This window comes from Cygnus atratus, chromosome 14, assembly GCF_013377495.2.
Source record: "Cygnus atratus isolate AKBS03 ecotype Queensland, Australia chromosome 14, CAtr_DNAZoo_HiC_assembly, whole genome shotgun sequence".
Lineage (NCBI taxonomy): Eukaryota > Metazoa > Chordata > Aves > Anseriformes > Anatidae > Cygnus > Cygnus atratus.
The window spans coordinates 8,027,332-8,055,319 of NC_066375.1; the positions used below are offsets into that span (position 1 = coordinate 8,027,332).

At 42.2% G+C, this 27,988-nt stretch overlaps 1 protein-coding gene across 2 annotated transcripts; it reads left to right on the forward strand.

Moving 5' to 3' along the window:
* Positions 1-250: 250 nt before the first annotated feature.
* ITK (IL2 inducible T cell kinase) lies at positions 251-27,916 on the forward strand. Of its 2 annotated transcripts, none has more exons than XM_035559669.1 (17): positions 251-421; positions 13,063-13,167; positions 15,100-15,181; positions 16,567-16,695; positions 17,332-17,372; positions 18,201-18,352; positions 18,927-18,992; positions 19,175-19,229; positions 21,246-21,325; positions 21,962-22,098; positions 22,851-22,925; positions 23,618-23,789; positions 24,057-24,273; positions 24,717-24,781; positions 24,864-24,982; positions 27,159-27,316; positions 27,845-27,916. In XM_035559669.1, the coding sequence occupies exons 1-17, from the start codon at positions 251-253 to the stop codon at positions 27,914-27,916; spliced, it is 1,896 nt and encodes a 631-aa protein (XP_035415562.1). The 2 variants fall into 2 exon arrangements, with proteins under 2 accessions (XP_035415562.1, XP_035415563.1); XM_035559670.1 differs by having other exon boundaries at positions 284-421; positions 17,332-17,381.
* The last annotated feature ends 72 nt before the right edge of the window (positions 27,917-27,988 follow it).

Consider the following 27,988-nt stretch of genomic DNA (forward strand, 5'->3'; position numbering starts at 1 on the left):
TTTTCCACAACATTTGCCCTACAGTATATTTCGCATGTGCTGTTCGTTTTATGACTTCAGAGAGGATGTGGTTATGGTTTGACAGAAAGGAAGCTTTGCTGTAGATGGGAAGATAAAGCTCAAAGTACCTACGCTGCCTTTTGAACACCTTTTTTTTTTTTTTTTTTAAAAAAAAAAAAAAGAAACTTAACTGCCTTCCTTATTGTGTCTTTTTCTTGGACGGGTGCTCAGCTCACAGGGCAGGCATCCCATGTCCCAGGAGAGGATCATTCTTGGCCCAGCCATGAATAACTGTGTGCTCCTGGAGGAACAGCTAATAAAAAAATCCCAGCAGAAGAGAAGGACTTCACCCTCCAACTTTAAAGTGCGCTTCTTTGTCTTAACCAAATCTAAGCTGGCTTACTATGAACATCGCCATGGGGTATGTCAGCCATTTTCTTTGTCATAATAGAATAATGGAGGGAAGGATTAACTCTTTCTTAAACTTTATTAACTTTACATTTCTGGGTTTTATTTTAGCACCACTCACCGAAATTTTTAGAGTGGTCAAATGGGTCCTTACAAGCCTCTGGTCAGTGAGCATTTGGTGCATATGGGGGAATAAGACTAACTTGTTACCTTATAGAAAGTATATAATTTTGTCGTAGGAATTTAGCATGATCTGTTAAAATCGATTTGTTTGACAGCTGCATGAGCCTGTGCCTGGCTGCCTGCATGGGTACGGGAGTGACCTCCAGTGGGGCATTGCAGAGACTAAACGTGTATGTTAGCCACAACTAGCCACACATCTTTGCTCTCCTTCTTTTCTTTAGGGCAACAGATTGGTGGTTGGTAGACTAGTCTTACAATTCAGAACAAATTCAGCTGCCATTCAGGTCTACTCTTCCAAGTTAACTTCAAAAGGGATGTGATGATAAGATCCATGCTCAGACTAGGCCTTGTTTCCCCAGGCTTGCATTCCCTAATTTGCAAAATACAAAGAAAATTAAAAGTCAGTCTGTGCACCACATTGTGCTAAGTGTTCTAGTGAAGAGAGGATTATTTCCCTCTTCTGTTTAGCTGGATGTTTGCTGAGCCTCATCACGGTTGTAAATAATATTGCTTGTTTTCTTCTCAATCACTTAACATGCTGTTAATACATTATGTTTACGCGCTATTATTGTACACAGACCAGTGCTGGGGATCTTGTTGTCTTGCTATCCAGTGTTGGCACCTTCAGATCATCTGATCTGATCTTGTTTAGAAAAAGAAAATTAAGTTAAAACTGAACCCAGCAAGAAAAGCAAGGTATAATGTGTCCTTGTATGGTGTCATTCCCCCGTTGAAATTGTATACCAGCTTCAAGGCTTAACAGTCATTTTTACTTGTAAGCTATTTCTCTGAAATGTGCTCAACAAAAAGTTTTCTTGCTTTTATTTTATAGCCAGTGTTATTCTTACCTTCATATTTAAATAGGAAAATATTTATTGCTGCCCAGTGTGTCTGTATTTAGTTTGAGAGTCTATTTGACTGCTATCCAAGCTATCTTTCAGATGTCATTATTTTAAGATTTTAAATTCTATTATAACTATTCAGTTGATTAATCTGGTTAAAATTTTCAAAAGTTTCATCCAAGTGATTCTGCTGTAGGCATTTACAGAAATTTTCAGACCTAGGTTTTTTTTGGTGCTTGCTGAGTCTTGATGGACTTGAGAGGGACTCAACATACACTTTGCCTAGATAGCTTTGTGGAATCACGCTAGGTGTTTGCTTCTTTAGTCACTTAAATAGTTAGGAAAATCTGACTTGGTGACTTTCAGCGGGGCATATATTTCATATGCAACATGACTGTCTTTGGAAATTTTATCCCCTAGTCTTCCTAAAGGTCAATTCAAAAGGCCACTTGAGAACATCTTAAAATACCTCTGAAGTCACCATTTAAGAAGCTTTCAAAGGCACATTAGTACACTACACATGCAAAATCTGAATGGACACCAAGTGACAGCTGACAAATACCTTTGTACATATGTGTATACATATGCACGCATGAGGTATTTCTGAAAATTTGATCTCCAAAGTCAGACAATAGTGGGCCAAATCTTTAGGTGTGGTAAAATTCCAAAGTACAGTGACATCAAAATGAAGCAATGCAAAGTTGGACCAAATAAGGGTTTGGTATATTATGTACTTTACCTCATATATTATCTATTATAAACATGCACGTGTACATATGTGTAAATATATAAAAACAGACTTTTTTTTTCTGATATGAACTGTCAAAAGCAGGTCATTACATGAATAGGAGGACTTTGTATCAAATGAGGAGAAAAGACTTTCTCCTGTGACATACTCCCGGAACCAATCCTCAGCCTTTTCAGTAATACTGCCAAAAATTAGCCCATCCTGGTCAGGCTTCCTTGTGGTCGGATCATGGCTGTTCTGCAGGGAAAAACTTTGGGTAGGCTATGCAAACACCCTCTTGTTCCATGCTAAGAATGGAGTGAATGCCCAGAAGAGGAGTTCACAGCCCATGAAGGGGAAACTACAGTACCTGCCTGACACATGGGCTAGGCCTGTCCCAGTGAGTCAACCAGGACCAGGGAGCATACACTGAAATCGATGGTCTGTAGTGCTAATCCTCTAGCACAGGTTTGGCTTTGCTCCACGGTGACTCTCTCCGATAATTTGTGGGGCTGACAGGGGTTAGGAGAGGCTGGGGACCATTGCCAACATGCATTGCTCATGGTCCCCTTGCTCTGGGTGCTGGCCGCAGAGATGGGGAGTATCCTCAGGCACGCGTGCTGCAAAGGATAGATGGGCCCAGCATCTGCCTACACTTTTGATGTATTTTTCAAGGGAAATCTCTGTGGATGTTTGCTATGAGAGGTTTCAAAGAGTTTCGTTAGGAACCCCTTACCAACATGTCTAATGGCCTACTGTACTCGGAGTTCAATACTGTATATACAGTGTCCACTGCTCTAGTCCCCATTCAATCAGTGACAATGTAAATTCAGATAGAACAATTAGCAAACTTCTAAACAATTTGAGAAGTCCCACTGATTTCAACAGAGCATGTTAAAGTAAAGTATAATCTTATGTATTTAACGCAGGCTTACATGTTTTGTCTGTATTTAACAGGGTTTTACAAACAGACCTTTTCCCTGGATTCGGACACTGTGGGTATAAAAAGATGATTAACAGTGTATTGTAGCAGTCCAAAGCAAGGAAATAACCAAGTTGAAGGGATATAGGAATGATTCTGTAAATGATACCAAAAGCTGCCAAGACAACCGACATCATAAAGGCAAATTTTTGCAATAACTAGGATGGCATTTTTCTGTCGTAACAGCACATAGCTAGACAGAAGGCACTGTTTTCCTCAGGGGCTAAGCATACAATCGCCGTTAATGTTAATGAAAGATATTTACATGTCTCATTAGGAGAATGAGCCCCCAATAACTGACAACAATAAGAAGCTGTGTTTCCTGGAATTCATTAACCAGTACACAATGCAGGGCTGTCTTAACATAAAGCTAAGCTCTGATAACAGGCACATGTATTCAGCCCCCGTCTACTAAAATAAATCAGAAGTGCCTTTATCATGACATGCAAATCAATTCCATGGGCAAAAATTCTTCATTTCCAGGGTCCGATTTTATAGCTACTGTGCAAGTGAGTAAATGAGCACATGGGAGCAATCATTTTATATATTTCAATGAGTTTGATCCTCACTGGAGTACCCAATAATGCAGGCACTTCTGTGGTACTCTCAGGATCCCAGTGCACTTGCATTACTGCAAAAGAAGCAGCCAAGTGAATCCCTTTTGCAGAGGTCTCTAGGACAGAGTTTCAAATGTTCTTACTTAGCCTTAGCAAAAACAAACTAGTGACTTACCCATATCTCCTTGGCTTAACGGCTTGTGGTCTTTGGTAAATCCTTCAGTTTAGCAGACAGAAGAACAAAGAGAGATCGTGTCTGAAGTGCTAAGCTACTCAGACACCAAAATAGTTTAGCATTTCAGACACTGAATAGAGGTTCATGAATAATCTTTGGCATATCACATTCCTACCTGGATAAGGACAGAAAGAAGCATGTATCTTTGCCTTTCAAGCTGGCTGTGGTCTAAAAGTGGCACAGATGTCTGAGGCTGGTGCCCCACTGACTGAACAGGCCACTGGCCTCTGGGGTGGTGCCACCCTGGTGCAGCTCCGCCGTTTCTGGGTCGGAGCTGCTCATCTTGGTGTGGCTCGGACCTGTGGGGAGTGCCAGAGCCTGTCTGTACCATGTATGTAACGTGTGTCCCTATGCCACAGTTTTACCTCTTCAAAAATATGGATCCTTGCCCTCTTTAGACATTCTGAGAATTATTTCGGGGCTGGGAAAGTTGCACCTAATACCTGGGAAGTTCAGGCATGTAGCTATTTTTAAACTTCAGATCTTCATGCCCCCATGTGCTATTACTAGTGCAGCTTTTAAAGGCAGCAGTGAAAGGAGCACGTTCTCTCTTCATTTACAGCAGTACTATTCTTCCTACACTGGTCAGATGCTCAAGAGGTCACAGAGCATGAGTCAGCCTTGTCCTGGGCTTTTCCATTCAAATCTTTGATATTCAGACATAAAGGTGACACTTCAGTGTGTCTTGGAATTTGCTTTCAGTCTGTTGTTCCGGGAAAATAAAAGAATAAACTTGACTGAAAAGCCTTTTATCAGAATCCTAAAAAGCTTCAGCTGCTTCTGCTGCATTATCTACACATTGTGTTACTTGCAACAGTCCAGCAGTGTGGTGACAAAAGAAGCTCTTTGTTCCTCTTTCCAGCAGTCCATTTTACCTTGATTATTCTAGAAACCTGACTTGTCTATCTTGCCCTGGAAAGGCTTGTTTTTCTCACCAAGTCTCTAAAGTAAACAGACTAAGACTTTGCTTCTGAAGATCTTGGTTTTGGTGTTCCCGTTAATTACAGTGGCTGTCCATACCATCTCTCGTTGTTTAATATAAGACTTGCTTTGTGTATTCTGGATACCTTAACAGTCACAAAATTATAATCCTCATAGACACTGAATTTAAAGATGTTTCTAAAGTCAACCTCCCATATAAATATGTATCTGAGTAGATAGATCATTCTTCATAACTTGTCTTGTATTTATTAACAAGTCCTGTTTGCTTGCCAGAATTTGCAATACCATCTGTCTTCTGATGCATATCTCCAACTAATTTATTAATAATAAACATATCGCCCACAAAGAAGTCAGGCGTGGCATCTATCTACACCACAGCTGTTTCAACATTGTTGGTTTTTTACGTAAGAAAATCAACATAACCTTAAATAAGATGGAGACAAGGTACAAACCTGTGCCTAATGTTAAATGAATCCGTTAGTATACCTCTGTGAACTTATCATGGATTTTGTAATAATCATATTATTGGTTGGAGGGCACATCTTAAATTCATTTAGTTGGACTTTGTGCTCGGGGCCAGGCAGTTGCCATCATTAGATCAACACTCGGAGCAGGACCGCTGCCTACACTAGAACAAGTCAGCTATGGCTTTAACTAGCCACTGCTTGAAAACCAGGGACAGAGATTCCACAACTTTGGGCAACCTGTTCCATTATATCTTACCAAATGTTTGTTGTTGTTGTTGTTGTTGTTTTCTGAATATTTAGAAAGAACCAGTCTATTGCAGTTCTTTCATGACTTTCTTCTGCGGCATGATTGACAGTGATGATACTGTCTAGACAAGATCGCTTTAAACGAAATACAGTTTGTTTTACGTCTGTTTTCTGTGGTCTTTCTAATTCCACAAATGTGAAGTAGAGTCTGGTAAGAAAAAATAGCTACTTTTTGCCAGAATAACTAATTCAATCTTCCAAAATTTGGATTATAATCATTTCTTCTTGCACTTGCCGTGCATACCCGGTTCTGCTCCTACTAGGTCTTTGCCTAGGCATTTATTGGTCTTTAATCTTCCAAGATTTTTTTAAAATTACTTCTGACCAAATGTCAGATACTCCCATCTTCTTTAAATTATGAAGCTCTAATCTTTCTTCTATTGGAAAACATTAACGATGCAGCAAAAATGTTCAACCCTTGTTTTCTTTCATATCTTTAAGAAGGAAGGACTTCTTAATATGAATATACTACAATAGTAACAAGATTTCATAATCTTTTATTAGATTTCTTTACTGTAGCCATATTTGTTTCCAGCGTCTGCCTTTGCTTTATACTGTAATCAATATTGTAACTGATATTGTTGCAATGCCTGCCTATTGCTTTGTACTCTTTCATCCTTTCCAGACCAATTTTTCATCCTTAAGACCTACACATTTTTAATGAAAAAAGTGGTGCCATTTAGTAGATTTAATTTAGGTTTCCTTCTATCACTGAATCTTTTATTCACTAATATCCACTCCTCCCATCTAGTCAAGCATAGTTTTCAAGAAACGAATGTAATATTCAGCAATTGTTCCATATGCTTTTTGTAACACAAGACTTAATTTCTCTATATTAGAAAGCTCATTTGAAAGCCAAGAATCTTTTTTTTTTTTTTTAGTTTCCTTGACAGTGTCATTGATTTTCTTTTCAAACCACTTGTTCTGATAGCAGGGATGCACGCCTTGATAATCATCTGAGACAGGACTGTGATACGAACACTGGAAGTGGCTTTGCATGATATTGAAATAGGAGATCAATGAAAACGCTGGGGTATTGCAAATGTGTGAGGCCCTGTGATGGACACAGAGAAAAAATGATCTTACGTCCAAGCGTGCTTTTCTACCAGATCTTTGTACTTGAAACTTAAATTTACACAGCCCACGAAAATGTACTCTTTGTACCACAGAAGCCTTGCAGACAGGTTATAGTTTCAATTTTCCCCTGCATGCCTGCTGTTTTAGGCTCATGTAATTCTGAAAGCCAGGCACTTCAGGAAGCCTGGAGGAATGAACAGTGAAACAGCCAACTCCTGGCTGCGAGCAATGTCTGAGGTCCAGGTCTGTAGTGTAGCTCCATTGACTTTTCTGTCCATTTTAAATAATTTTTACACTTCTCTGGTTTTAACTGATTTTATTGGAAAAACAATAGTGGATCTGGCCTATAGGACTCTATAAGGATGGGAGGAGTCATTTCTTTACAGCAGTTATTCCCCAGGGACACCGAAAATTTAGCCGAGTAAATTGATAACAGACTGAGATTGTTTGCATGGAACAGGCTTTGGCACAAACAGCATCGACCTCTGTAAACAAGTTTAGAAGCTGAAATTAGTTATTGGGAATGACATTGCGTGGTGAGTGAGCTGATAGCCCACAAACAACGTGTACTGACAGCATGCAGCACAATTATTAAGCTGCACGGTGACATCTCTCTGGCAGATGAAATATTTGCTTTCTGATGTCGGAGCCTGCTGTGATTCGGCTTCTTTACCTGGGTTTGTCCCCACGTCCTGCACTCCAGGGGAGGGTGCAATCAAGGAGATCTTTGCAGGTTCCTGGAAATGCAGCATGGCAAAAAGAAGTTCCTGACTGCAAGTGCTGAAGTCAGCCATGACAGCAACCAAAGCCTGCAGGGGACTTTCCATGGATGAGTTAAAGCAGTGAAGCAAACGCAGCTCTCCAGTTGCCTGTCCCAGGCTCCTACGTGTGCTTCACCATCTCGACTGCTTAGATGCATGCAAGCATCTTAGGCACTGATTGCAGTTGATTTTGTCATTAACATAATTTTACGCACTCTGCATCCAGGTTATGCTCAACTCTAAAACACCTTTCTATTCTTTTGATGTGAAAACAGCTGTAAAACTATCTTTATGTTTTATTTTTAATTCAAGTGGGAGGACAGAATAGTCATAATAGACATATGAATCAAGCAGCTACACTTAGGAATTTAAATATCAAATATAAGAGGGTATCTTGGAGGTATTACAGCATAACACAACAGTCAGAACAGTACAGAAAATTCCCAGTATTACCAATTACCACCTCTTTTTGCTTTTCCTTTGAAACTGTTATTATTCACAGGCAATAAAAAAATCCCTTACAAATTTCTTTTAAAGTCCAATTTGCTTATATTAGGTTTCAAAATTAATTTTAAAATTGTTTAACTTATTTTATAAAACCTCAAACTACTGATGTTCCTTATAAGAGTGAGAACTCACAAAATACTGAACAGTGTTAGGGTTCAGGCAAGATCTCTATCAACCAACAGTCAACAGTTCTTTATATCCTAATAATGATAACAAGAGCCCATGCCCCAATGTATAGATAAGGAATATGAGAAGATAAGGGGTAGGAAGTAATTACATTAGCAATTACATTAGTAATTACATTAGGACAGTTTTCAAGGAAGTTCAAGTTCAAGCATAATATTTTTGATCCGTGGAAAAATACTTCTCAGGAGAATCACCATTAAAAATAAGTCCATCTTATTGCAGTGATATCTTATGGGTTCCTAGTTACTATGTTCTGTATTCTTCTCCATTGCTACCTTACAGCCAACACATGGTTATGAGACCCAAATTCTAACTAGTAGAATTTGGGTTTGTATGTTTATAAACATATAAATGCCTGTTTATATGTGTTGATAGTGATAGGACAAGGGAGAATGGTTTTAAACTAAGACAGGGGAGATTTAGGTTAGAAATTAGGAGAAAATTTTTCACTCAGAGGGTGGTGAGGCACTGGAACAGGTTGCTGAGAGAGGTTGTGGATGCCCCATCCCTGGAGGCATTCAAGGCCAGGCTAGATGGGGCTCTGGGCAGCCTGCTCGAGTGGTTGGCAACCTTGCCCAGAGCCGGGGGGTTGAAACTAGATGATCTTTAAGGTCCTTTTCAACCCAGGCCATTCTATGATTCTATGGTTTCACCACTACAATCCCACAGTGTAAGAAACCCTCAGATCAGCCTCTGCCTCCATCCAGGTTGTGCATTGAGCCCGGCCAGAGTAGAGGGACCAGGGTGAAGGTGACAAGGCCCAAGTGGGTCATGCCAAGGGCTGAGGCCAGACCCCCCATCTATTTTATCACAAAGATGATTAATTGAGAATGGCTCCTAATCAACACAACAATGAAAGCAGGGAACGAAATTCAGCTCATAGTCTTGCAGACAAAAACCTGGCCTTGCTGGAACGGTCATTAAATGCTTTTATTGGCGGAAATGTTTCTGCGGTTTTGCTTACAGGGGACTGGAATTTCCTAGCTCTCTCCACCGCAGCTATAAACTTGCCTTCCCCTTCCCACCTGCCGAGGGAAAGCTGCAGCTGGGCCTTTGGTGGGGAGCAGCGGACACGCACAGGGTCACGGGCAGAGCTCGGGGTGGAGGAAAGATGCCCCTATACAGGGGGACCTGCTCCTTTTGGCTGCGAGGGCCTGGCTGGGCAGGGAGGAAGGGATGGGGCAGGCGATGGGGTTGGGGATGAAGAAGGGCGATACGGAGAGGGGAGAGCCAACACCAGAGATGTGTGGTGAGGAAAGTCCAGCTGCAGCATGGGCCCTGGGCAGTGACCACTGATCAGGAGTCTGGGGCCACATGAATCCTCATTGCATGCTTTTCCCTTCCTTTACACCCCAAAAGACACAAGTTCTTACACAACTTTTGAACGCAATCTGCTTTGTGAAACATGGCACGCTGCCTTTCTGCCTGCTAGAAGGTGCTGTCTGCTCTCTCCTTCTGTGCTCCTTGAGGTAAAGCTCTGCCCACTCCACCTCCCTGGCACTTGGCCTCCCTCCCTGCCCTCTGCTCCAGCACCCGTGACTACTTTTTCTGCCATGGCTCTTTGATAAATACAGTGGGGTTTAGCTCAAATTTCAGCAGCCACCAAGGTTTGTGGCTCCACAGGACCTTAAGCCCCAATGGTTGTCGTAGCACATTTGATGAATTGGGACCACAAATAGCAACAGCGAAGTGTTAGCCAGAAAGTAGCAAATTCCCCAGACTGCATAGCCCCATATCTCACAAAATCTTAGACATTTGTGAAGCTTATGAGTGCAGAACCGCAGTCAGGAAGCATATTCGTGACGCTGCTCTGTGCTCACTGGCGGCTCGTTGCCCTCCCGCACCCAGCTCCACGTCCCCGCTTCTGCCCGTGCTTGTCTGACCCAGGCTCAGCTCAAACCAGCAGACCAGGAACTGATGTGATTAGCTGTGTTGCCTGGCCAGGCTGCTGTGGCTGGGCAAAAACAGTGCTGGTGGTTGCGTAGGCTTAGCACGTGCTAAATGCCAGGTGGCTCATTCCCCGAGTAAGCACGGTGAGATGCCTGGTTTGTGCTGTGTATGTAAAAATCGCTATAGAATAGTTGTGATTTGAAAATTCCCCCCTTCTTCTATCCCATATTCAGTTGTTCTAAGTTGTATCTAAGACAAATAGGGATCATTGTGATCATTTAGGAGACACAAACTAAAGGTTTTATCAGGGAAAGACTGCTGGAGCTGTGTGGCAAGAGGAGGTGAGATACTGGAGATGAAGACCATGATGCATGGAGCTTGTGATGCACCAAGCTCCACTCAGTGCTGTTAGCTTCCCCTCCCCATTTTGCAGATAATGGCTCAATAGAAATAAAACAGGACACAGTGATCTGCAGCACACTGTGCTTCTCCTCGTGGGACAGCAATGTACCTCGGTTCTCTCTCCATGCACATTACACAGTAAGACCACTGATGTTTTTTCTGACTGACCAGCTAAAACATCTATTTAATTATACTCCAGGCAGTCTGAAAGCAACAGAGGACTGTCAGCATGTTTTGTCTGGCCCTTTTAGGAACAAGTTTCTGAGGTTTTTGGAGACCATTTTTAAGAGGCTTTTCCTCTTCCCTCCCTTCCAAATAGCCTGGTTGCTTTTGTTAGATTAAAGTGCAGGCAGACATCACAAAAGCAGGGGTATGTTTAGTTTCCAGGCCCGCTTCTGGGTAATGCCTGGTTTGTGAATCATAATTCCTGCTGTTTGTGCTGCTACAAGGCTGTAATTGCTTTCTGTCGGCAAAGTCCCGTCTGTGGAGAGTCTTCCAGGCAATGCAGTGGCTGCGAGACACGGCCTGATGTTACACCTTGACTTGAGATTACGGGGGCTTCTGCTGTGGAAGTTACCCAATTAACAGGAGTTCAGCTGGTGAAGAGAGCTGCAGGACAGCTGTGTAAAGCTCCTTGTGAAGGCTGGACCCCGTCTTTCAGAAAAGAATGGAAATGTATCAACAAAAACCAGTCTGCAGCGAAAAAGCTGAGTCTGTGACCAGCACAGCATTGACTCCTAAAGCCTCGGAGAAGGAACATGTGTGGTTAAGCCCTGAGACTTCAAAGTAATAAGCCAAAAGAGAGTTCTCTGTTAGCAAAATTGAAGCTTTTTGTAGGAAATAAATGGCTTTGTGTCTCATGGCAGGGTAGAAGTCCCAGAGGGAGAACAAATGATAGACTAGGTTGTGGAGAAGAGAGAGAGGAAGCCAAGTCTCAAAGAAAGAAGTGAACAGACAAGAATGAAAGAAAATAGAAGGGAAAATGGGGTGCAGTGAGGCTTTCTAAGACTTGGCAATACTCTTGCTAGCTAATTGGTATTTACATTTAGGGCTGCCTTACAGTCTTGGGTTTATTGAATAAAAAAATCCCATTGCACCTCATAGAGCTACGTAGGCAGATGCCATTGACAAGAGACAGTCCTGGCAGAAAACCCAAATGTGCTGGTTAAACTGTCGGCAACTACAAAAAAACATACACCAGCAAAGTCCAGCAGGAGCTATGTGCAACCACACCATAATAACTTCCCTCTCTTTCCTCAAGTCCAAGTGCACAACGACAAAGTACCCAGCCAGTTGTACAAGAATAAAGTTTTAAAACTTTTTTTTTAAAACTTTAGGCCTCTCTGTTTTGAAGTTGGATGGCTCACAGCGGCAAACCTCCCCGCATCTCAGCAGGGCAGAGCTGCGGGGCCACGGCAATGTGGGGAGCAAGGGGCAGAAGGGAGCCGGAGGGTGAAGGACACAAAGGTTTGGGATGGGACTCCAAGGCAGGGCAAGGAGGCCACCAAAGTACAAGTACAAGGCAGTCTCTGAAGCTCATGCTCTCTCATGTTGACAGTAACCTGTGTTTGCGAAAACAGAAGATTTTGCAGCATTCTTTGCGTTCATACATCTCACAGTCTTTCATCATGTTGTCACAAAGCTGGGCTGGGAGCGGATTAGTGTTTCATCCCTACTGAAAACGAATCAAAACAGGAAACCAGTTTGCTTCCGAAGAGCGAACGCGTTTGTAGCGAATCCTTCAGCAGCGTGCACCAGATAGCAAGCATCAGCTTAGCTCCGGCCTGCATCTTCCCCACCCATCTCTCCTGCAAGGGCCTAGTGCCACTTGCCTGGGAGCTACGGGGCGATGGCTCAGTTCGAGGGCAGTGGGGATATCAGGATCCTGTTCCTTTCTTATCCTCCCCTAACTGCCTGCTCTGTTATCTAACTATCTGGTAGCTGATGAATAATCACGCAGCAGAAGCTGCCAGAAAAAGAGTTTTGTAGGCAATTTTTTGAGGATTTTATTTATTTCAAAATTTCCTGTTATTTTTGTTATCTGAAAACCCAGACAACCCAAAACCAGAGACATGATTTGTTTCTTGGAAAACAGAATCAGTGAAAATGTTATATTTTAGATAAAATGCTTAGTTTTGAAAATCAAAGTACCCAAATGTTTTTTTTGTGTGTGTTGTTTTTTTTTTTTTAATACTTATTGTTTTATAGCTTTTCAGTATGAAACAAGTGTTGATAAGCTGAAAGTTTCATGAAAAGAGGTTGGTTTTTTTTGTTGTTGTTGTTAAAAGGGCATCTAATTTTGTTGGGGGGAAAAAAATGAATTTCAGCCAAAGATTTTGACTGGTTCTCTAAGAATCCATGCACTGACTTGAAATAAATGTATGTGCATATAAATATGTGTATGTGCAATCTATATAGAGGTGCCATATATGAGAATGATTCTTTATACTTTTAAATGTTGTACATTATTAGTTAATCTGCTTCTGCTCCACTGAAATCAGAAATCTCCTGTGGACATCTCAGTCTTGTCTAATTATTCACTTAATCCACAATCACTAGCTTTAACCAAGTGTTTTTATCTGTCTTTCAGAAAAAAAGGACTTTGAAGGGTTCTGTAGAGCTTTCAAGGATTAAATGTGTGGAAATTGTCAAAAGTGACATCATCATCCCCTGTCAATATAAATACCCTTTCCAGGTGAGTCTGTCCACTGACTACATTGATAAGTGATATCATTTCATTTTGAATTTCAATAAAATTCTCCTGCAAAATGCAGTCCCTAATGAACTGAACACTGTATGAATTTGTGTATACAGGGCAATCTGTTCACAGATTCCTTTAGACAATCAGAGTGCTACAACCTTGGTTTGGGGTCTTTAGGAGCAACAGAAGGTGCTGTCACACACTGCCAACAGCAGCCTGACAGGAAAGTTCTTAGCTGGAGCCAGTGGGAAAGCTTGGTGGGGGAACCTTGACTGCTCCTTACTCCCTTCCCACACTATAACGCAGCTTCCTTCAGTGAGAATGGATGAGCAAAGGAACAAATGCTCAGACCTACTTGTTCTGGGTATGAATTTTTCAAGCTGTGTCTCCACTGCTTGTAGGAAGAACGAAATAAAGTGAAGGTTGTGGCCAGTACTGATAGCAGTGGACCAGACATGCTGGACAGTGCTGAGCTGAGGTCAGGGGACCTGCTTGTAGCCTGTCTGAATTTTGTCCCAGAGTCAGTTTTGTGGTACTTTGTAAAATGATATTGTCTATCTTCTTCTTAATTATCTCGGCTGCACCCAACTGTAAATTTTCTGTGGAACTGACGAGTTTGGGGTTGTTTTGTTTTCTTTGTGTGGCTCATCTGGCAAGTGAGCCCCTTGCTGAGTGGCTGAAACTAGTGATTTTATCCAGTTGTGCGTGCTCGTGGCTACATCTTCTGGAGATCCACTTACTGCGGATTTCAAAATCCATCTCAGATTGTCAAAACATTAAACAGGCATATCACTAACATCAACAGGAGTGGCTTTAAACGAGCGGGAATTATTCCTCCTTTCTTTCTATTTTTTTGTAACAGAGGTTATAACTCATCTCTCTGTAGCATGCAAAGCAATTGAGTCACACAGCCGTCTGCGTGTGCCTGCAAGGGCATCAGGCCAAGAGATAGCAAATATTTCCTGTCCTTTAAACAATAATCAGCGTTGCCTCATCTATGCCGCTGGATAAACTTTAAAAAAGAAAAATAAAGCTGCTGTCATGTAGAAATCTCTGTTTAAAGACAGCGGTCAGAGTTTTTCAAAGCTTCTCTGGATCAAAGAGACCAGATCCCATTTGGATTTAAATTGTTGAGATAAATAATGGAACAAAAATATAGATTATGTGTTATATCACATTTTCTGTTTAAATGTAGTCATCCGATTAAGTTTCTGAGTCATTTTTATTCATGTGATGATTTTACTCCCTGGTTTGAAATTTCACAAATGTTCTGTATTTCTCTTCCATCATTTGTTCATCATTAAGAACAAGCTTTAAAACCAGCATCCTGGCTGCTCATTGTTTGTCTGCTCTCACTTCTTATTTCCACGCTATAATCTTCGTGAAAGCTATTAAAAACTGAAGATTGATAGTAATCCAAAAAATCTCCAGGGAGTTGCTTGGGATTTGTACTTACACAAGAAAAGTTAAATTTGGCTCTTAGATTTTAAGTGAACATGCCTTGAAAGAAACTACTGAGAAACGGATGGCATTTCCCCAGAGGTACTTTAGGAGAATAAACCACGGTCAGCAAGAAATGGGCTGGCTTCTGTGAAAATGAAAATTGCTACATCTCCATTGATTTCACTGGCATTTCTTATCAACATAAAATTGATCTAAAATATTACTCATCTGGAATTCTTCCTTGATCAGGTTTTCTACTCAGTTTTAGAGAAGCAAAAGGCACTGAGGTTATGAGATGTCACTGAACAGGGCTTGTGTACTCCACGTGCTCGCACGTGGAAAAAAACAAATTTTACAAATTTTTAAAAATTACAAATTTTGTAATTTGTTGGCTGCTACCTGTTTCTTTCAGTGATTCCATTGTACCCAGTGTATCTGGGATTGTTTCTAACGGCTGGCTCCCTTCTTTACTCCCCTCTCCAGATCATCCATGATAACTACATACTCTATGTGTTTGCACCCAATCGCGAGAGTCGGCAGAGATGGGTCTCTACACTGAAGGAAGGTAACAAAACCCCTGCACCCACCTAATTGTTGAAGTTACTTAACCCAGAGCAGTTTTCTCAAAAGCTGTAATGCCAAGAAAATGTGCAAGAGGAATTAAGTCTTGCATCTAAACATGCAAAGCAATAATTGGGAGTGCAGCTATGGAATCAAATGTATTTGCAATTTTTGTGCGGGTGTTTTCAGCAACAATAGAAAACTTGGACATGGAATGCTTTTTTTGCCTCTTTCAAGGATAAACTATTAATATGTTACTGTAATTTGAGGTTTCTTATGTAGGAAGAGATGAGAAATTACATTAGGCTACTTTTAAAAAATAAATTAATATGTTCTGGGTACATTTCTCAGCTCTGATTAACAGAGTCGTTGTTTATATGACAACCTTATTACAGAATCATGATTATTAAGAAACATTTTTGTGGGTAGCTTTCATTTCCTGTTCACCTCCTGAATTGCACTGTGGTTCATTAGAATGGTTCTGAAGTGAAGGTACAATACCTAACCACTGCATGCAGAAATGAAGCACAGTACTTGACATAGGGAAGGTGTTGTTTAGGTACATGAAAATTGCATCAGGCTTCCCTTGAAGCTTTCTCCTGCTTTATAAGACAAGCTGCTGTATTGTTCATTCTGAAAACATCGTGCCTGACTGAGATATTATTGAGTTCATGCATTTAGTCTTGCAACCAGTTATTCCCCTTCTGGGAAGAACCTGCTCCAAGTTTTTGATTTATCACCTCCTCTAATTCAACATTTTCGAATAGTCTCTTGAAACAGGCCAGCAGATTTTTTTTTTTGTCTTTTTAGGAAATTATTATTGTGGATAGAGATCATGAGCTTCAAACAGAAGGACCTTTAATTGCTCATACAGAGATTCAAGACTGGCATTTACATGCACAAAAAATATTTGGAGTTGGCGAATGCCAGCTTGTACAGCTCCTTCTGAACACCAAGCCAAAGCAGCAGAGTCTGTATCCTATGTATATACATACTGCAGAGCTGTAGTTTTTTATGAGAATCATCAGTACATGGTGTACCAGGTTTTCTTTCTTTTTTGAGACCTTCTTTCTGTGGTTTTGGTGTTTAACAGTTTAAAGAGATAGTCACGTTGGTAGGATTCTGCTCTCGCACAGTACAGAGGTATGAGCTCCATCACAGGTAGGAAGGCTATCCCTTCAGAGTGATGGTGGCATTCACTCCTTTCAGGAGAAAGGAAAATATTAACGGAGGAGGCTGATAATATTCACCCAAGCCTGGTTTGAAAGGAATAAGAAGCTTCTTTAGTGCAGATTATTTCCATTCAGTTTTACATGCCTTTCAGAGATGACATCAATACAAATAAACACATTTTTTACTCCTCCTTTCTCTTTCTCTATCATTTTCCAGAAACCAGGAACAACAACAGTTTAGTCTCAAAGTATCATCCAGACTTTTGGATAGATGGCAAGTGGAGATGCTGTGCTCAGACAGAGAAGATGGCAGTTGGCTGTATAGAGTATGACCCCACCAGAAATGGTATGGGAATTTTTAAGACCATCCTGACCTTGAAAATATGTATTCCTAAGAAAAAGTAAAGGATTAAATCTACCTTGTACAGAACATCAAAGAATACCATGTTATATCTGCAGCAAGAGATCTTACTGGCTTCCTGGGACATTCTTTATTCTGGCTTGTCTTTCACTATGTATGATACTCTTTGTTGTGAATTAACATTTTCCTCTGTGGGATGTTTCATGCTGTCTCAGGAATGAGATTGAAAACTAAGAACTTGATCAGCTGTGGTCTGTCAATAAGCTGTTAACAACTTTCTTAAGATATACAGATTCATCCCTGTGTGTCCTATTTTGTCCTAATCATATTTCCTCTGTACTTTCAATGACCAAGTGTAATCTTTACTTTGTCTACTAAAAAAGCCTGTAGGTACTGGCAGATAGGGATGTCAATCTTTCTTTACCCAGGACTTTTTCCCTTGTGTTGGCATGATTCCTTATGTAATATGTACATCAGTTTCAAACACACTGTGTGGCTGAGAGTCACTTGTATAGGTGCAGGCTGCTGGTACATCTTACTCTAAAAGTCCAAGGCTATTCACTATTTCTGTATGGTTTTGTCCAGATCTGTTTCAAATTACCTTTCTTGATTTCATTTCAGCCTCAAAGAAGCCACTTCCTCCCACTCCTGAAGATAACTGGGTGAGTGCAGTGAGGCACGATAAGCTGTCTTTAGTGTCCTGTGTGGTTAAGTAGGTGAAAATATGTTCATTAATGTTCATCATGGTGCAGTGACCTAGAATATCACCCGTGATAATATTCCCTGGGATTTTCTCTTGCCTTTTCCTTTTTTTCTCTCCTTTTCTTTCTATAAGTTATAAATCAGCAGCATCCCACTGCAGCTAGATTCAGTCCTCCAAAGACAGCTTGGTTTTACAAATAGCTTTCCAATGGTGAGGGAAGCTTCAATGGTTGTTGTTTTTGTTAGTTTGTTTGTTTGTTTTTCAAACTATAGAAAGGGAAACTGGGAAAGGGGGTGGATATGAGAATAGTATTCATATCTGCAAAAGCTGCTGTGGAGAGGAACAGAGTAAATCGTTTTGCAAACCCACTTGTGGATTTGGACAAAATCTCATAGGCTTACACAATAAGAAGTGAGAAGTAGGGTCAACCTAAGTCCATCTAGGGAGGTCCTGAAGATTTTATCACTGGAGGCTTTTGATTGGAGTTTAGGAAACATCTGTGACAAACAGATCAGACAGAGGTAATCCTGCCCTGAGCTTCAGAGAAGGAGTAGTTAACTATTTTCTGTGCAAGTGATTTTTTTTTATGAACTTCACATTATAAAAAACCTCATATTGCTCATGTACCCCACCATGCAGCTGGGGTGCCTTCCTAGCTTTGAGGATTTTGAACCCAGCAGACCATGTATAGCACACACCAGTGCTGCCAGGGCAATATCATTTTAGACAGCATGCCATTGATGTTTATGAATATGAATATGATGAGCCTTTTTCCTAATTTGTGCAGAAATTGTTGCTAGACACAAAGGAAGCCTTAGTCATGGCCATATACGACTATGAAGCCCAGAACCCGCAGGAGCTGACGTTACAATACAATGAGGAATATTATGTGATTGACAGCTCTGAGGAACATTGGTGGCTGATTCAAGATAAGAACGGGTAATTCCCTTTTCCACAGCCAATTTACAAATCCTTTCTAAATCCAAGTTTTTCATCCATTAACATACATGCTGGCCTCTAGTGTAACTTTCATGAAGTATCTTCTGATATGTAGAAGAAAGAGCAATGGAAGGCTTCTTGCCTTTAATGCTGCTTGTATCCAGGCAGCTGAAGAAAATGGATCCAAAAGTCAATTTTTTCAAGTGCAGTCTAGTTCAGACTGATACTTGCTGTCGAACGTGGAGAAAAAAAAATGTGAAAACTGGAATGCACAGAGCATATTTGTGTGTTCCCTTTGGGGATAACTAACACAAAAAAGAAATTATAGGATCCTGAATGTGAACAGTGATGGAGTCTGTGCATTACTTCTCTTTAATCTCCCCTTGTTTAACCAGTCTGGGGAGGATATCAGTTGTTTCCTTTTCCCAGTAACCCTGCTAAATACATAAAAAACAGCATTTATGTCATGCAAAGAGCAAGACTTCTGGCAGGCAAATCTTTCAGGGCTGACTCCCACAGATGTAGAGAAAATCCTGTCTGTCTAGCACGCTCATGCTGTATCGCATTTTAACAGGCATGAAGGCTATGTGCCAAGTAGCTACCTGGCAGAAAAATCACCTGAGAATCTGCAAATATATGAGTAAGTTGTGCCTACGTTTGTCTTGTACCTCTAAGCACCCTGCATTTGTTATAGAAGCTACAAACCCCACGTCCCCACCCCGCAATCTGTGCTGGTGCTAGTGCTGGGGCTAGCGCAGAGGCTTTTTGGCAGGAACTTTAATAGCCTAGAAGTGCTGACTCGGAGTCCTTTGATGTTTTCAGATGGTACAATAAGAACATCAGCAGAAGCAAAGCAGAAATGCTCCTCAAGGATGAGGTAAGCCCGTGTTACGTGCAGGTCAGATGGGCAGTAATAATTAATTAATGACAACTGAGGAGCGAGGTATGGGACCAGCAGGGATCCACAGCAGCCGGGTGTGGGCAGCGACCTGTGTCACCCTCCTCCAGGGAAGGAGAGGGTGATGGAAAACACCGTTTCAGAACACCGTGTCAGCTGAAAACTGTGATTTTAGCTTATTGTTTCTGTCTCTGCAGGAGGCTGAAAATGCCAGTAATTCTCAGAAAATCTAACTGGTCTCGTGCTGAAGTATTTTGGGTGAAAGCCAAAAGTATAGGTTGGCGTTTTGTTTAGTTCTGTCTGTGTGTGCGTGCGTGTGAGCATGCATCTTTAATTTTTCAGTAGAGACAGAGTTTTCCACTGAAAATTGTCATGAAAATAAAAAGTATGACCTGCTTGTTCAAATTTTCCACACAAATTCAACCTCAGTTTGTAAATTAGCTCTTTCACTAACAGGAGACTCAAGTAAGATCCTGGATGATAGTATTTTATGAAAATAAAAGCTTTTCTATGCAGTTTAAAAAATCTTTTATCTCCTATATACTCCTATAGGACGTATCCACACATGGTTTAGTGACCTCATTTTTCCTTTGGGTCCTACCAGAACAGCTTTTCTGTGGCAGCTCTCACCAAGAGAACCAGAAGACCTCTCATTCAAAGCCTCCCAACCCTCACAAGTCCCTCAAAAAATGCGGCCAAGCACACGAGTGATCATCGGCCAGCCTTGCTGTCAAGTGAGAGGGAAGGGCAAGAATGGAGCTTAAAGCATCTCAGGCAGGATGCTGCCTCCAGCACTTGTCTACCTGTGCAAGCAAGGAGGCTGAGGCAGGGCGCACTTGGTGGATCAGCTTTGCACCACATGTTGTGGGTGGTCTTTGTCTGATAAAGCTGATAAAGCTTCTTCCAGCTTTATCAGACAAAAGACATTCACGGCTTGCTGTGTGTCTTCTACCAATATTAGCACAGTGCTGAAATGAAGGAAGTCTGGTTTTAGGTAGATGTTTTTATAGATACAGAAATAGATAGAGGGCACATACAAATGGAGGAACTCTACCAGGTAAAACAAAGCAAAACTAATCCAGCAGTTGGGATGCCAGACAAAAAGTATCTTTATGTGCAAACAGAAGAAAACCACGTTTTTTATTATCAGTGTATAGAGCACCACAGCACGTTACATCCAAAATGTTATGTTAAATCTTCTCCTCTGCCATCTGATCCATCACTGCTTGGCCCTGCCCAATCATGGCCTAGGACACATTTCAGCATTCAGATGAGTAGAAGACAATTACAGTGAAAAATTAAAATGGAAAATAGTTTTTTGAGTGCCAGAGTGGAGGAAGCTTGCTTTTCTAAGCATTTATATTTAGATACTGGATGACCAGGGTACCTGAGAAAGCACGGGATCTTGTCCAAGTTTTTCCCAGTTCTGGGAAATTGGTAAATTATCTTTCCTACACTCCCGTATGGATTCTCTGGTGTTGAATAAATTGCACCTTTGTTCTGTAGTTTCTCTCCCTGTGGAGAGCACTCAGAGGGGTTTGTGTTTCCACTCGGCTGCCCATTTTCATTGAACTTGCATGAAATTAATATCGCCACTGTTCTGCTAGATAAGGTTGAAAGCCATCAATGGGTTCAAAATTTCTAGAGGAGAGGCTTGGAGGGACAGAGAGACATGCACTCACATGTATCCACCCCCACACATACTAAGCATGATCTGATCACATAATTCTCATTTCCTCAGGAAACTAAGCTAAAAATATGTAGCACCCAAGAAAGACCAGCTGAGTGTACCTGCAGGCCCTGGGCAGACACCAGAGCAGTGCATGGAACAGCAACCTCCATCGGTTGGCTGATGGCTCATTTTTTTCCTACATATTTAGCACATCCTCATGTCTGAGCAGTAGAGAGAGCTGAAACAAGCAGAGCTTGCCCCCGGCCCACTTCTTTTTTCCATGATGTCTCTAATCAGTTTTCTCTCCTTTGCTCTTCTTACAGGGTAGGGAAGGTGCCTTCATGGTGAGAGACTCGAGGCAGCCTGGCATGTACACAGTCTCTGTTTTCACCAAAGCATTAAGGTACGGCTGAGCTAAGCAGCTTTTCACATCAATTACATCAATGAAATGGCTTCTGAGAGTGTAATCTCTGTAGTTGTTTTGGCATTATAAAGAGAGAGCAGAAGGCTCATGAAAATGATAGAGAAAAACGCTTCCAAAAAAGGCAGAAGAGTTAGCTGCCTTTTGCAAAACAAAGGGTATTAAAGGCTCCACTTCTCCCTGCATCTAAATAACTGCCTATAAATAGCCCCTTAAACATCACCAGGGTTGTAATTTTGTTGAATTGCCATCCCAACTGAACTGTCTGTAGGATCAAGATACACTCATTTGAGGTGGAAAATACAAGACTAGTGAAAGGGTTTCTGTCATGGGGCAGAAAGTTTTGTTTCAGAAAGAAGAGGCAGAGAAACTTGGTACTCAACCTGCTCTTATCAGGAAACCTCAGCCTTTCTAGAGATGAGACCATCTACAAGTTACAGGGAGAACATACAAGCACACAGCTTTGTTAGCAATTGCAGCTCACTCCTTGCTCCTCTCCCATTCCTTCTGCGTAAGGAAGGTTCTTTTTACTTGCTCTCTCCTCTTCCATCTATACCCCAAATTCCTGTCTTTTTGTTGCGACCTGTTTTTTCTCAAAGAAAAACTCATCTTTTTCAGCACGGATAACAATCCTGTTATAAAACATTATCACATCAACGAAACAACAGACTTTCCCAAGCGATATTATTTGGCAGAAAAGCATGTGTTTGACTGCATCCCTGAACTCATCAACTATCACCAGCACAATGCAGGAGGTGAGTGAAGGCTGAGGCCAGCCAGGGAAGTTGTTGTTCTACCATGCAACCAGGTGACTGTTTTGAATGAAGGAAGTCTCTCAAGACCTCCATCCTTACAGTGAAATGTTATCTTGGCACTTGGATATCAGTAAAAACATCACCTTGACTCAGCTTTCAGCATTACATCTTCATTTTGGTGGTCCTTCTAAGGCTGAGGATGACCAACACAGATGTTGTATGTTATACTGATATACCACAGAGAGCCCTTTCATTCTCTGGAGTCCATGGGAGTGTGTCAGCACTGCCAGAACAAGCTACCTGCTTGAGTTACACTGCAGCGCCTTCTTGCTCAGGAGGTGATATAGCCCTGGGCCTTGACTTGACACAAAGTCAGGGACGTGGCCAGGATCCATAGCCAAACGTGGGAGGCATCAAAGACTCCTGCCCCTACAGCTCAGGTGTACCAAGGGAAACCCTGGCTTCAAATATACCTACAAATCAAAGGTATTCTTTAGAACTCCTTCAGAGTTAATACAAATTCATATTTGCTGACAGAGCAAAAATGGTAAGTAAATTGAAACTGCTCAGAACTGGCTTCCTTTGAGCAGGCAGGAAATCACACTCTGAATAGAGGTTCAGCTGCCCTCCAGTGGAGCTGAGAACTCAGTACAATAAATCTGCTTCCAGTGTACAGACTCCTTTCTGGGAGGGAGCCATGCTTCCCATGACTGTGACAATAACTGGATCCTACCTTTTCCTCTGTTATACAGGCCTTGTCACTCGTTTGCGATATGCAGTCTCTTCTTGGAGGAAAAAGGCCCCAATCACCGCAGGTCTGAGCTATGGTATGGAGTTACTGTCTTGACCATTTGGGAATCACATTCCTCCCTCATTAGCTGGGTGATCCTGAATATCCCCATTGATACTGATGAATACTTGTGTGACTATCACAACAACAAATAGCTTTCTTCAGATCTTTACATTGCCTATGTTTTCATCCTTGTCATTACCATTGGTGGCCAAATGATCTGATCCTGCAAAGTCAATGTCTTGAGGAAGGTGCTGAGGACCCCAGGGTCTCACTAAAGTCAACATTAGGTACTGAAATTAATGCTGAACAAAGGTGATGGGAGCAGGAGCATAGCATAACTTGACAAAAGCTGAGTCCGTCCCGAAAGATGCCTCCATCTGACTACAGAATTTTACTGGCATTGTTTTTATTGTAATTCCTGTAGACATCACAGAAACTCAAAAACATATTGTTCTTAGTAGTGCACGTATGCACAGTAGATACAATACTCCCTGAAGAACTGGATAGACAAGAAAAATAGGAGAAAAAAAGGAATGTTGTTATTCCTAGTCTTGAACATGAACTGCAACATGGACTAGTCAAATGAGATACCAAAGGGCAGACAGATAATTTGAGGGAGAGCTAGAAACTCTCACTCAGAGTCCTGTCTTAATGTTTAACCCACAAAAGCTTTTTCTTTGACATTTTAACATTAGATCCTTACTCTTTCTTCTTCACAATCAACAGGAAAATTGGTCATTAATCCCTCAGAGCTCACCCGTGTACAGGAAATTGGCAGTGGTCAGTTTGGGGTGGTTTACCTTGGCTACTGGCTGGAGAAAACAAAAGTAGCCATAAAGACCATTCGTGAAGGAGCAATGTCTGAAGAGGATTTTATTGAGGAAGCTAAAGTATTGATGTAAGTAGTAGTTTGACTGGATGATTTTCCATGCAGAAATGTCCTTTGTTAACCACTACCTTTGAAACTGGATTATATTTAATGCAAAACCAGCTTGAAGTTAGATTTGTTCTACATATTTTCTCTTTTCTGCATTCATAGTTCATAGTTGGACTTTGCAGAGTGCAACAGAGTGACAAAAGCGGGTTGTTTATAACAATTTCCGTAAGGACAGATGGGACTGAGCGTATTTCAGCCTCTTTTTCCACCTTCCCTCATTGTCCACAGGAAGCTGTCTCATTCCAAACTAGTCCAGCTTTATGGCGTGTGCTTTGAGAACACTCCCATATGCCTGGTGTTTGAGTTCATGGAGCACGGTTGCTTGTCTGACTACCTCAGGAGCCAGCGGGGCACTTTTTCTAAAGAAACCCTCCTGGGGATGTGCCAAGATGTGTGCGAAGGAATGGCTTATCTGGAAGAAAATTCTGTTATCCACAGAGACCTGGTATGTTGCTCCCTGACAGACATTTTCTCCACTCCAGCTGGCCTTGTTCCCTTCCTTAATTTCAGCTTTCATTTTATTTTATTTTCAATAGCTTCAATTACATAGTGGACAATCGAGCTGCCTCATTCACTGCTGCCATTTTGCTAGGGAGCAGGGACTGTGGGTGGCTGTGGATAATCAGAGTCTGTCTCTGCCCCTTCTGGGCAGCAAAGGCAAGCTGGTCAGACTGATGGCTGACCGTGGTCCTGGCAACAGGAGCATGCAGGCTGTAAAACGTGCAGAAAGCATTAGGACTTCAAGTTCTCACCTTTTTTGTATGGTAGGATGTCACTTTGATTCTCCTATTTTTAAGCACTGTCTGCTGTACTGGGCTAAAAGCAGCTAAGTGTCTGTGACAGCCTTTCAGCGCTGACCTTCTGCCTTTGCACCTTCTTTTCTTGCAGGCTGCTCGGAACTGTCTGGTGGGGGAATCCCAAGTGGTCAAAGTGTCTGACTTCGGGATGTCGAGGTAACGCCACCAGGGCTGCACATGGGGGGCTGGCAGGGGGCAAGGGGGTTGCTCAGCACGCTCCCTTCTTTTTCTTTTCCAGGATTGTCCTTGATGATCAGTACACCAGCTCCACGGGCACCAAGTTTCCAGTCAAATGGTCTGCCCCAGAGGTTTTCTCCTACAGCAACTACAGCACCAAATCAGACGTTTGGTCATTTGGTAAGAACCTCTCATCAGAATGGAAATGCACTGAATAAACACCAGCTCAGAAAAAAACAGGGGCTCAGTGCTCAAGTAAAATGCCCTAAACAGTGCATCTTCTGAGTCCCAATGGTGTTTTGCCTGAAAAGCAGCTTAGAAAAGCAAGCCCAAATCAGTGAAGTGAAAGGAAAGAATAGTAAACTGCCTAGACACTTTGACACACCTCAGACACTTCCAATTTTATGTATTATACCTGTACAATGTGATATAATACCAAACAACAATCTCTATTTCATGATGCCATAGAATAAGTGACCAAGAAAATGTTGGAGAGTCACTGACAAGGTTTATAAGGAAGAGAAAGGAAAGAGATTTAGGGACTCCATCTCTCTGCATGTCAGTCCTGGGCACTCAAGCTTCACTCAAACCCTCCGCTTTACAAAGTTTGCTTTGCTGACTCCGTTTGCTTTATGCTGATCTGAAAATATTATTTCAGTGCTGACATTTTCTCACCTAATGTCCTGCTCCCTGATGCATTGTTTTACGATTTGCATCTGTTCTTTGGTCTCCCTTCTGGACCCTGATAGATAAGAAAGCTGTTGTATATTTTTTCCTCAAAATCATTGGCACTGGAGATAACAAAGGCTATTCCCTGGCCTGTTGATCTGGCACTCTGATGTATCTGGCCCATCTCCAGCTAACATGCAAATAATGGCAGTGCGGAATGAAGTGGTGCAGTGTGCGGCGCACAGCACACAGTCAATGGGGTGCCACTCAGCTCCGGGCCTCGCAGTAAATAATGCAGGATTATAACCTTTGCTAGTCTGTGCTCGTGAATTCTGTGCTTCCCTCTCTCTTTACTGGGCTCTGCTGTGCAGTTCGTGCTGGGTGAGGCCGTGCCTTCCCGGGAGGGGCTGTGAGCAGTGTGGTGAGAGCTGGGTGCTCAGACCCACGCAGCTCCTTCGAGAACCCAACCCAGAGATGCTTCCATTCCTCTTTGGTGTCCCCTGGCATGTGGAGGAGGCTGTCAGCACTTTCCACATAATAACAAGGGGCAAGACTGCCAGTGGAGCTAGCTCTGACACCTCACAGCAAAGTGGCAGTGACGTGGGAAGAGATGCTGCCTCGGTAAGGACGTTCTTCTGCTTCACAAATCAGAAACTGCTGAGCGGTAATTTACATTTAGGGCCCCTGTAAGAGCCAGATGCCTCCAAAAAGTGTGCTCAGCTTGATTTACAGTCCAGCCAAGCTGGGTGAAGATGGCTCACGCCAGTTTCAGGGCCGAATGAAATAGTTGTGAGCTTTGTTTGCACCGGTCAGTCCTCCGTAGTGAGATCTGCAGGCGCCAGTGCTACACATTGCTGGCATTTTTACCTGCCCCTCCACTGGCATTGCACAAGAGGATTCCTGTTTCATCTCATGGTCTCATGACTGTGAGATGCTTTCTGCTCCACTGCAGTGTGTTCACCTCTTCTGCCAGGCCTGAAGTCCTGCTGTGCTCAGGAGAACAAAATGGGTGTGAGGAATTCCCAGTGCCCAGAATCTGCACCCTGGGGGAGTACAGCTGCTTGGCTTAGTGTTCAGCAGAGCCAGTGTCACTGGTGGGGAGCTGCAATCTCATTGCATCTTCGTATTTGAATAATTAGAAGCTGGAAAGCAGGCATTCCCTAGCAAAGTTGACTGGGGAGCTACACAACTATATTTCAGACCTGTCTATCTGTCTGTTTTCTTACACAGCGTGAACATGGTTTACCAAGACAGTCATATTAGGTGAATGAAGGAATTAAACCTAATAATAACACAAGTAACTTGCATTCATTCCATCTGCCGACCCTCTCTCATCTGATGGCCAACTGCAATGCATTCCACCACCATTTTGTCAGTCTGTCTGTCTTCCACTACACTAGAAAAACATGAGTTTCTGCACTGCTCTGAACAGTAATCATAGGAAATTATTTCAGTATTTAGGGAAAGGGAAAATATGTGCTGCAATCCTTTGACATTCCACCATGATTGCACATCCACAGCTGCGTTAGGGCGTGATTTTTCAGATGCATGCTCAGAATCTGGGTGAGAATGCTTTTTCAAGTAACAGACACCAACACTGACCTGCAAAGAGCAGGTGGAAGGGGGCTGTGGGTCTGCTGAAGATGTTACCTGCTTCTTTGTGATTGTTCTCATTTGTTTGGTTTAGGAGTGCTGATGTGGGAGGTCTTCAGTGAAGGTAAAATGCCCTATGAGAACCGCACCAATGGAGAAGTGGTGGAAGAAATCAATGCAGGATTTCGGCTCTACAAACCCAAGCTGGCCTCCAAGGCTATTTATGAGGTCATGAGCCACTGCTGGAGCATGGTTAGTATTTCACTGGGAGAGCCCGAGTTCTCACCAGCAAGAGCTCTCTCCCCGTTAGTGTTTAGGAGATGCTCACATGCTAACACAGGATCAAATCCTGGACGTGAGGTACTTTGTAGCTTTCATCTGTGTTAGCAATCTGAGTTAAACCCTGGACTCTTTGGTTTTTATTTAAGCTGCTATCTCTATAGAATGTGTTGACTCAACTGAGAAGTCTATGTAGCACACTTCAGTTAATTCAGCAGTTTGCTTCCTAAGAAAGCTACGTATCAGTGAAGCTCAGTTTTAATACGGATGGTAAAAATGACAGCCAACCCATTACAAGGTCTTAGTGTCCTCTAGGGAAAATTCACTGCTAGTAGAAAAGAAACATTGCACAGAAGGAACCTCATTCTTCCATTGGCATTTTCTCTGTAAGAATGGATTTTATTTCTGTAAAAGCTCAGTTTTGTCACAAAGTTTTCCTTTCTAACCTCACCATTCCTCTCAAGCTGACATTAATGTTCTCCCTCTCTCTCCCCTGCTCAGAGGAAAGAAGACCGCCCATCCTTTTCTCTTCTGCTCTATCAGCTGAGTGAAATCTCTGAGTGTGATCTGTAATCATGGCACTGGCCGCTAAGTGAAGCTGAGAGTCCTGAGAGGGCAGATGGCTGGATTTTCCCCACACGAGCA

Bases quoted from the DNA above. Each gene is read 5' to 3' on its own strand.
- ITK (XM_035559669.1), top strand. From the start codon at position 251: ATGTCCCAGGAGAGGATCATTCTTGGCCCAGCCATGAATAACTGTGTG. The intron at 15,182-16,566 runs GTAACAAAACCC...ATCATTTTCCAG, and splicing joins GGTCTCTACACTGAAGGAAG to AAACCAGGAACAACAACAGT. The intron at 24,274-24,716 runs GTATGTTGCTCC...CTTTTCTTGCAG, and splicing joins CTGTTATCCACAGAGACCTG to GCTGCTCGGAACTGTCTGGT.